Here is an 11,311-nt window from a genome sequence, read left to right as displayed (position 1 = left end):
CAGGGGTGGCCAACCTGCGGCTCGCGAGCCACATGCAGCTCTTTGAAGGATTATTTGTGGCTCTCGATAAATGTACCCGAGTTCCCTTTTCATTTTTGTGTTATTATATTTTAAAAAATTATTATCGTTCCATATGTGTTTCAAAATGTCTTTTAAATTACAGTGGTACCTCAGGATACGAAATTAATCCGTTCCGAAACTGAGATCGTATCATGAAAATGTCGTAAGGTGGATATCTTTTCCCATACGATTACGTGTAAAACCAAATAATTTGTTACAACGCGAAAAACATACTCAAATTAAAGCCAAGTAATACATTAAAAAAAATAACTGTAGTAAGAAAAACAAATGAAAAATGCGAACTAATGTAACGTCGTATGGTGAGTTTTTGTTTGTATCGTGGAGCAAAAATATGTTCGAATCTCATGTCGTATCCTGAAAATTTCGTATGCTGGGCGTTCGTAAGCTGAGGTACCACTGTACTAACAACAAATATGAAAGACTAAATGCAACGTTGTAACAAATTTCATTACCATCCAAGTTAAGAATGATATGACTCATCGAAAACTGCGCGAACGAACATAAACAGTGGCGTAATCGTCTGTTATCGACTGACTCCAGACCGATTTTGAATTTGTAAACTGTCATTGCAATGGACAGTTGACATTGTGTTCTGGAGGAAACAATCTGTATCACTCTTGCTACAGATATAATTTGTAATCTGGAATTTTTTGCATACCTTTTTAATACATATTTAATTGCGGCTCGCAAAAAATTTCAAATTTTGAAAAATGGCTCAGACTATCAAGGAGCTTGGCCACCCCGGTTATATGCTATTAATTAGTAAATTTAAAAAACTTAAAAATTTGTTTAATTTAAAAATGTCAGACTGAAGATACATTATTTCAAACTGTATTGTTATGGATTGCTCTACTAAGAATTACTTTATCATTCAAGAAAATTTTTTAATCTTCAAATATTTCTGTAAAATATAATGGAACAAATCTATGCAAAAATATATAAATAAAAAACCAATTAGATTTCATTGAGAGAAAGATCCAAAGGAAAACAATAAAATTTATTGACACTGATAGAAGCAATATTCAATGTATATAGTAGGGGTGGCCAACAGTTTTTGCCCCAGGGCCGAATTGGAAAGAAAACTTTTTCCACGGGCCGAACCAGAAGTTGCCCTAGGAAGATTTTGAGGTGGTGCAAGATCTCATTGTGGTGTCACCCCATAGAGACTGAATTGTAGATAGAGATTACAGATACATTTTTCACATTATCATGCTTTAACAACACTCTATGCTGTACTTACAAGATTTGTAATGGAGGGTTAACTCTAAACACACAGTGATGAATTGTTGACCTTTTTTTTTAGGCGTCAAAATTTTTCACTGAGCTATTCGGACTTCAGTAGCTAATATTGAGAGATTGATCGCAGGCCACATAAATTCATTAGGCAGGCTGGATCTGGCCCACAGGCTGTATGTTGGCCATGCCTGGTATATAGTCCCTAACTAACAAAATGTGTAGTTTTCAAACATGTTTGATATTTCTATAAGATACCCTGAGCTTTATTAGGTACATTAGTATCAGATTAATATATTTAATTAAACTATAAAATTATAAAAAGAGAATTTTGTAACTTACATAACTGCTGATTTTCTAACATAGTTGCTACAAGCTGTTCTTGCAACTGAGCAAGCTGTGCTTCAAAACAAGCTCGACAGGAATCTTGAGCACATTCTCTGTCTGGATGAACACACTATTTGAAAATAATTACATATTAAAATTGAATAATAAAATGGTTAAAAAATTAAAAATAAAATTAACTTTATTTAATAAATTAATTTTTTTACTTCCATATTATTTTAAGTTCTTGTATTTTGCTATTTTGAACATATCATACTTTAATTTTAGTTTTGATTGAACTACTGTTCGAAAACTAATTCCTATTCTTTTAAAAATTAAATTCAGTTATTTTCATTCAAAATTATCACAGATTTCTAAAATATTGACAGAACTAAAAAATGAAGAAGAAAATTTAAAATAAGAGAAAAAGGGAAAAAATAATTGATAATGAAAAGAACAGAAAAATAATAAAAAAATATCTTTATCAAAATAAAACTGGTGGTTAAAGGTTGGCAATACTAGATCTATGTATCTGTTACTATCTATCTGCTAGAATGTGAAAATACTTTGATGGTACGTGATAACAATGTTCTTCAATATTTGATTAATTTAAAATATTGTATTAAAGTGAAATCATATTCATTGCAAGAATTAAGTGGTAAACTATCCTTTCTATAAACAGTTAAAAATGTATTAATTTATTATTATTTTCGTAGTTGTAGATTTAATAAAAATATTATAATGGTTTTAGCATGGCAAAAATTTATTGGGTTTAATGTTAGATATAATATAAAAATAAAAATACTCCAGAAACTGGGTTATACTATACTGCGGAAACTCCCTACCTTGGTATTCACTCAGCAGAATGGTGCAAGTTCAGAAAAACAAATATTTTCATTCTTCTCCTAAGACCTGCTTCACGTCACAAATTTCAAACAGATAGAATGTCTAACATTTTGGTATTTGAATGTGTCAGATGCAGAAGAGCTCATACTAAAATACCAATTTAAAAACCTCTAAAATTGATCAATAAGATGTGTTCAAGTGTAGAAATTGTAAAATGGTTTTCATAATGAAGTATCAGGGCCTGCCATGCATGTGAAATGCACTTCTCTTCTTTAAAATTTATACATTTTACTTGTCTTTCTGCTTTAAAAATCTAGCACTTCCAGTACTTTGAGTCAGTCCATGTTTGTCATCATTCTAATTAACATAGTCTGTTGTAAATCAGGTTTAATTTCATCCATCTCCACATATATCAAGAGGGCAGTGGTTTGCCTTGCTTTATCTGTATCGACTCTATGTTTGGTTAAGCACTTTTTAAGTTACTTCATGATCAAACCTACATAGTTTAAGTCTCTCTGAAACCTTTCATCTCTGAGAAGTATCTTATATCATATTTTCACAGAATGACCAACATGCTGCATATAAACGAGGAGACAAGCATGCCAGGGTTATCAGCATGTCAGTTAAACTGCAACTAAAGTATAAAATTAATCAGATCTAACAAAACTAGATGTTACTTAAACATGAAAGAAAACATTCTTCTGAGTAAAATAAAATGATAACATTGTAATTTGAATAACTTAAAATCATTTACAAGACAATAAAACAATTAATGGCTGATTGGCATTAGTAGTAGTAATTAGTCAGTGTGGGCTACACTGACCATCTACCCTAATCTTAAAAATAACACCTTCCTCTCAAATTTCACACAAAGTCTATGTTAATCTGTATAATCTAACATAATTTATAGTGAGTTTCTTAAATTTAATATGTTTATTTTTTCATTTTTGAATCAAATAATAAAATACACATAAAATAAGCACTTTGGAATTCCAAGAGTATCTTATGTCATTAGAAAGAAGACAAAATGAAGAAATTAAACATGTAATCATAGTTTTTGATGTAATGCTGACAGTTTTAGAATAAAAACTTGTTCATTTTTATGTGACATCGCTAATTTGTTTTTCAATGCACTCTCTAGAGAGGGATCTATAACCTCACTTAAACCAGCATGCTGGCATCCTCCAGGATAAATCAGAATGCTGATTTTTACCATACAGAAATATCTGATTTCAAGGTCTCCCCTGGATAGACCAGCATGCCAGTCATTGTGCAAAAATATGGTATATACCTGGTGCTCTGTTGTAGTTGATCAGGTCTTTCATTTCTGATCATTTTAAACACACAGGGACTATGTTTGCTTGTTAATCTTGTGTTTACATACTATGTTATTTCCTAATATATATTATGCATGTTATGATTGTAAGACACCACATTACAGAAAGATTTGGTTTCTCATAGTGCCAGGTTATCTACAGCAGTATCTTTGGGTGTCCTGTCTGGTTGTGTTTGTTTTGTTTCCTGTCTATGGGCTAATTTATAGGTCAAGCCCTTGGAGTAGCCATCCATAGTAGCGATGTCTGCAATGGATGCAACTCATCTCCTTCTTAGTATCATTCATAGTACTGCAATAAGAATAGGTCTCTTGCTGCTACTTTGTAGTTAAATGGATTGTTGCAGTTGGCCAATATGTATAATAGGGTGACCACCCATCCTACTGTGGGAGGACATGTCCTACAATTAAACCTTTTGTCCTACGTCCTACCGCCTAACAGAAATGTCTTACTTTCACAGATAACTATTTCTGGGCCAATAGGTAGTCATTAATAATAACAATAAACTTTTTTTCATGTTTTTATATTAAATAATGGGTACAATTGCAACAAAGAGTAGCATTTAAAACAACAAGAGTAGTATATCAATTTAAAATTATTTACTTATCAATTTTTAGTGTTTTAAGCTGGGTTGTCAAATGTCCTACTGGGAAGCATTATAAAACTTCAAATGTTCTACTTTGACTATGTCAATATCTGGTTACCCTAATGTATAATGGAATAAAGTCTGGATTGTAATAGATCTTCATGTCAAAATACTTGCCATGGAAAGAAAAGTCTATATCTAAAAGATGCACACTGTTCTCACCAATTTAGTCTAACTCCAGAATTAGTTCATATGGGTTGTCATTCATTGCTTGAATGAAATCATTGATGTTAGGCTTGGCTGTCCAAATAATGCAGTCATCAATATATTGCCCATAAATAGCAATTTGCAACAGGAATTAGGAAGAACCATGTCTTCTAATCATCATATAACCATTTCATATAAATCAACAGACAATGGGCTATCCACAGGGATCCCTGTTTTTTGTAGGTAGACTGTGGTATCCCATTGGAACAGGAGATGTAACAAAGCAACGTCAAAATTTGTTGATGGTGTTCTTGTGTAGGAACTTTTTGCATCAGCCAATCATATAGGTTATAGAAACATGTTTCAATCTGATTGAAAGATATAAAAACTACAAGATGGTAATACAAGGGTTACTCATTAGTATGCATTGGTATAACATCTCTACCATTTGTCCTGAGTTTGTTATATTAAGTTGGTATCCCTGTAAATGGTGTTGAATAAGTTGTGTACTGCTTGCTTTAATTTGCAGGTAGAAGACTTGGCCTTATCTAATATGAATCTTAGTTGTTGCTCCTCCTTATGTGTTTTTGCACAAGCAAACAGTCTAGGAACATCCATTGATTCGACTATCTCCTTGTCTAATTTCAGTTGTTTTGCAAGCATCATGCATGTAAATCTATGGATCCTTTTTTTGTAAGTGATTAATGTAATCATTTCCAATTTTTTCACATCCTGTGTCCTCAAAGTACTGTAATAATGCCTGTGTGTAGGAATCCCTTTTCATTAAAACCATGGATCTGTTCTTATCTGCTTTTAATAAGACAACATTGTTCTCCCTCAAACACCTTTTACTCATCATCAGGTTCCTATAAAATTCTGCACATTGCATAGGCTCTTTCCAGTTGCAATTTCTAATCCTAAACTGTGTTTTCCAGTGAAAATATTCTTTTTGGATTTCATTCGTCCCAAAGAGGAGAGCCTCGATGTCTGATATGATATGTTCCATCTTCAGTTTATATGTTCCAGGGACATACAGTACACTGGACCATTCTTCAAAATGTCTATGAAGTATGGGAGTGGGAAAATCTCATCTCAACAGACAATGGAAACTTGCACATCTCTTTTTGTTCTTGGTTTTTGGCATTTAAAAATCCACACTAATTTTTTCTTGTATTTCTTTTGAAGGGCAAATGCAAATCTTGCCTGTATGTTAATAATTTTAACATTCATTCAAACAGATGTATTTGAAATCAATCTTTGAAGAAAACAGTATTATTTCATTATATTTCAGTAATATTTCATTATTATCTAATGTTTGTCTCTGGGAGACAAATGTTAGACGATAATGAAATATTTATAAGTCCTTTATATTTGTTTTTGAATCATTTTGAAAGTTTCATTGAAGATAAAAATGAAAATGTTTCAAAAATATTTCAAATAAAATTGTCTCTTTGAATTAAATTCTTCTTCCCCAAGGGTATTTGCAATGAAATTGGTTCTTTNATAAAATATGCCTTAAATTTTTTTTGTATTTTTACAGAACATAAATTATTAAAAATTAATACCAAATTATTTAATATCAGAAAATTTGAATTGCATTACTTATAGTACAAGATCTACAAAAAAGTCCTCATAATCCTAATAATTATAGACCCATTGCACTATTGACAAACTAGAGAAAAGTGTTTTGTCACATGTTAAAAAATGGATTATTACAATAGATCAAGGAACAGCAGTTACCAAGTTATTCTTGTTTTGTGTAGTTTTATCCAGCTTACTATGTTAAAACCTAACTCTCATCTTTTAGTCTTTTGACAACTTCTCTAAGGAATTTGATTCAGTTAATGTAATTAAATTATGAATAAATTAATTGATTATAATCTTTCTTCTAAATTTGTCCACATTATTTATATTTTATTTTCTAATTTCAGTGTAAATGTACAGTAGAATACTGAATCTTACTAGTAAAAGAATTGGAGGACTTCCTCAGAGTTATCCCCACAGTCCTTACTTTTTATTTTGTATATTAATGACTTACATAACTTCTTTTTAAAACCCGAGTTTGTTAATTTTCTTATTGATCCTTATGAACTTTCTTATTTTGCTATGCATAATGATATAGTTATCATTTTAAAGATTCAAAATAGACCTGCAGAGGAAACTAAATTTCTTTTATAATTATTATTTAGAAAAGGATTTACATATCAATTTATTTAAATCAAAAATTGCTGTTTTTAGGTGAGGGGGGTTGATTGCCTACTTCAGATAAATGGCTTTTATGAAACAATTACATTAAAATTTTTGATCAATATAGATGTTTGAGTTTGATTTCTGACAGCAAACTTTCATTTAATTCTCACTACAGGTATATTGTTTCTCATGCAATCCAAACAAATAAGAATTTAATATTTTTATCTTCAAAATTAAGAAATAAAATAGTATTTTGTTTATTTCAATCTCTGTTTAAATATGTGTTTTTATTCAACTCCTGGAATATCAAGTTTCTAGATAAGATAAAGGGTATTCAAATCCAGTTTTTACAAATGTGTGAAAATGTACAGCGCGGACAGGAAAACACAGACACGTTTTACTAATTAAACAAGTTTAATTTCGCGCGAACATTAATATATATACAGAATAAGTTCGGATTCCTGCTGTTACCTACACACGTTTCCAAAATCCCGAGCGATCAGATGTACCAATAGACCGGTAGTTTCTTTCTCGGTAACTACCTCCCGACAAAATTAGTCGCACGCATAAACTTAAACTAACTTAAAACTAAATTAAACTAAGAGATAGAAAAGATAGAAAGGGGAAGTAAGAAGAATTAAAGGACAGAGGGTACCCAATTCTCCTGTTGGTTCTCCACCGTTCCTCGCCTCGGCTTTGTTCTCGGCTGTTCTTCCTTTTAGAACAATTTGGGTCCGTTTTGGCATTTGTCTTATAATCGTTGACCAGATTCTTCTGTCGATCCGCTTCTTACGGCCTCCTTCTGCAGCGTTCCCCCAACATTCCATTCCAGAGCCTGCTGCCACACGTCTCTCGCTCTCTGAGTCCGGCCTAAGAATGCCTAAAAACCCTTTGTTTTCCTCTCTTCCAGCCCCGTTTTCGTCTTTTGTTCTAAGGCTACCCCCTGATGGGTTAGGGGTGAGGCGAGTTCTTGGAAATCCGAGACAAAGGAACAAAGAAATCGGAAGGAAGGAAAGTTCTAGAATTTAAATTAAACTAAAACTATACAGACTACTACTAATAATAATAACAATATTAATAAAAGAAAAACAGGCGTGTAGCCACAAATGTTCAAATAATTGAAAAATTCAGTTCCAGGATATGTTATCAACTTTGATTTGGGCTGACTTCCTTTAAGGATTATTATTATTAGTTTATATAAGAATTTTTTGAGGAATATTATTCAAAATTCCAATTCTTTGTAATTCAAGCTCTTACAAATATTAATTAAAGAAGATCATTACAGCATGATTTCATTCATCGTCATTACAGTTTCTGTTGGTAATCTTTCCTATTTTTGATGAAATGTGAGCCATCTTAATAGTTTTTGGTCCTGAGTGATTCTGTAGTAGAGTTACAACTTTGTTCAATGTGATCAAGACAACATTAATATATCTACTACACACTCTTCATACTTATTTGCTCTTAAGAATGATCATTACCTATTCTTTTATAGGCTACATTATGATATTTGATTAATAGTTCAAGTAAAATTAAATAAATTTACTATTCATTGTAAAAACCAAATTATTAAATGATTTTCCAAATATTTGTTTTGAATGCAAAGAATTGAACTTACTTTCACCTTTTCTTCTAAAATGTAAATTATATAGTTGAGGTTAAAATATTTTGGTCAGTTCTTGTCTGACAATGACTACTATTACTCAAAACTTTCTACAACTCTATGTATAAATGTGTAAACTTTCTGAAAAATGTCTTTAAAAATCAATATAATCAATCATTTCTGTTATAATCATTTAATTTTCTATTGTAATACTCATTTTTTGAATGATTAAAATATTGTTTTTCAAAATATTTCAAGAAATTGTACTAAATATTTTCATGTACTATTTATGACAAACTTTTTGTATTTTAGTAATCTATGGTAATTTCTGTATTATTATATATCCATTATTCATCATATATTTCCCTTAGATAAGGAAGAATTTTCTCCTCAGTCAATAAAGACTGATTAATATTAAATTATTGCTAACAGATTCATGGGAAAAATATGACATAATCCATCATAATTAGATAAAATTCTCTTACAAGAATATAATATGCAATTTTTAGTTTAATAAATAGAAAATAACAATTCTAAAAAAACTGCTTTGTCATTCCTGTTGTCATTAATAATTAAAATTGTTATTCTACCTTTTTGTCTTTAATTAAATATTGTGTTACAGAATGGTAAACTATTTAATATTTTTAGTTTTTATTTACATTCACAAGGTTGAAATAAGATAGAATAAAATAGGAAATTAGCCACGTCAAAATCATTTCAGAAAGATGCTGAAGTCAGGCAACTAAAACTAATTATATTTCATCTATCCAATTATTACTTAATCCATTACAAATTACCTAATGCATTTAATTAACAATCTAGTTTAAATGATGAATAATCCAATCTAACACATACAATGAATGCTTAACTAATTCAATTATCAATTTTTCCAATAAAAAAAAAAATTTGCAAACAGATTTTTTTACATTCAATCTGACATAAATGAGCTTTATATTACACTAGAGCATCGATTATCCGACCCCCAATTAACCATCACCTCGGTTAACCGACCACGTTCTAGTCGGCAAATTCAAATGTCCGCTAGTGATGTGGCACTACAATATTTGGCTATGTCTTGGCTACTTTAATATTATTTTTACATGTTTTATCTGGCAACACTGGATCGACCATGAGAAAAAGCCAGTATTTAAACGAGGCTTAATTTTCTAATTTTTAACGATACAATAGCGACAATTATTATTTTAAAAAAAATTTGATGGGCTTAACATGGAGGAAAATTCAATGCGAAGTAGGTTAATAGCAATATACTAATATACTAATTACATGGGATATAATAATATACTACACTAATAATGGATTTTTTTCATACTTTTTGGTTATCTGACTTTTCAATTATCCGACCAACCCCAGTCCCGAATTGAGTCGGATAATTGATGCTCTACTGTATTTAGTTTATATCCCATGCACCAAACATGCAATTATAATACAATTTTAAATCAAAATGATTTGCAAACAAAATAAAATAACAATTACTGAAATATCAAAATTTCAAACACTGTATTTATGTTTTTATTCTATTGGTCTGTTAGAATGTTTGCTTGTAAAAGCATTTTAATTAATAAAGAAGAAAGAGCTTGTATTTATTTTATTTATTTATTTATTTACAAACACTACAGGCAAATGCCCTTACAAACAAAATTTGCCACCACGAAATAACATATAACAAAACAACCTGCCAAAAACGACAAATAAAACTACAAAACTGTGATGCAATAACCAAGTTAAGTAAAACATAAAATTCTTTTATAAAACAGTTTAAATTTATGGAAATCAATGTAAAGTTTATCTTCTATTATATTAGTAAATTTATAGGAAAAAGGATTTGGCAGAAATGGCAAGACGGCAAAAAGGAACAAAAATACAGGTAGACTGTCTTGTATTGAATGAAATAATATGAAAGTTGGTGTAATGAGATGGGAGAAATCCATTGAAAAAATCTGTATGTAAGGATTTGATCAAAGTAATTGATATGTTTAAATAAATTTAGTAAACCTAAGTGAGATCATGCAATTTCAAGAGATTCTGTATATGATAAGTGAGACAGTCTGTTAAGTAAAATAAAGATTTTACCTATTTGTGAATTAAGTTTATTTAACAGATAGGGAGATGCATAAGCCTAAACAGAAATAGCGTAATTGATAAGAGACTGGATGCTAGTAAAAAAAATTACATGTAATGTATTCTTATTTGAGATAGTCTTAAAATTATATCAAAGCATGCCTCAACATATGGCTATTTTTTAAATTAAATTTTCAATATGTGTTTTAAATGTAAGTTTAGTGTCAAATGTGATCACAAGGTCCGAGAGAGAATTGCCTATCTTATGTATTGATTTTCTATATATAAATTAATATTAGTACAAATTTTCACTAAATTATAAATCATTACTTTAGTTTATATGCCAGGGGTGGCCAACCTGCGGCTCGCGAGCCACATGCAGCTCTTTGAAGGATTATTTGTGGCTCTCGATAAATGTACCCGAGTTCCCTTTTCATTTTTGTGTTATTATATTTTAAAAAATTATTATCGTTCCATATGTGTTTCAAAATGTCTTTTAAATTACAGTGGTACCTCAGGATACGAAATTAATCCGTTCCGAAACTGAGATCGTATCATGAAAATGTCGTAAGGTGGATATCTTTTCCCATACGATTACGTGTAAAACCAAATAATTTGTTACAACGCGAAAAACATACTCAAATTAAAGCCAAGTAATACATTAAAAAAAATAACTGTAGTAAGAAAAACAAATGAAAAATGCGAACTAATGTAACGTCGTATGGTGAGTTTTTGTTCGTATCGTGGAGCAAAAATATGTTCGAATTTCATGTCGTATCCTGAAAATTTCGTATGCTGGGGCGTTCGTAACCTGAGGTACCACTGTAT

General features: G+C 30.5%; 1 protein-coding gene across 1 annotated transcript in view; it reads right to left on the bottom strand.

Moving 5' to 3' along the window:
* LOC111628642 (GRAM domain-containing protein 4-like) overlaps positions 1-5,274 on the bottom strand; it is a 115,757-nt gene extending 110,483 nt beyond the window's left edge. The window contains exons 1-2 of the mRNA XM_023372473.1: positions 5,122-5,274; positions 1,657-1,771 (exon numbers count right to left, since the gene is read on the bottom strand). Coding sequence (XP_023228241.1) covers positions 1,657-1,771; positions 5,122-5,274 — 268 coding nt within the window. The remainder of the gene's footprint in view (positions 1-1,656; positions 1,772-5,121) is intronic.
* Positions 5,275-11,311: the final 6,037 nt, after the last annotated feature.

Source organism: Centruroides sculpturatus, unplaced genomic scaffold (assembly GCF_000671375.1).
Source record: "Centruroides sculpturatus isolate CEXI.00-Female unplaced genomic scaffold, Cexi_2.0 scaffold419, whole genome shotgun sequence".
Lineage (NCBI taxonomy): Eukaryota > Metazoa > Arthropoda > Arachnida > Scorpiones > Buthidae > Centruroides > Centruroides sculpturatus.
Note: the sequence above shows the minus strand (reverse complement) of the source record. Positions and strands in the feature narration are given on the sequence as shown.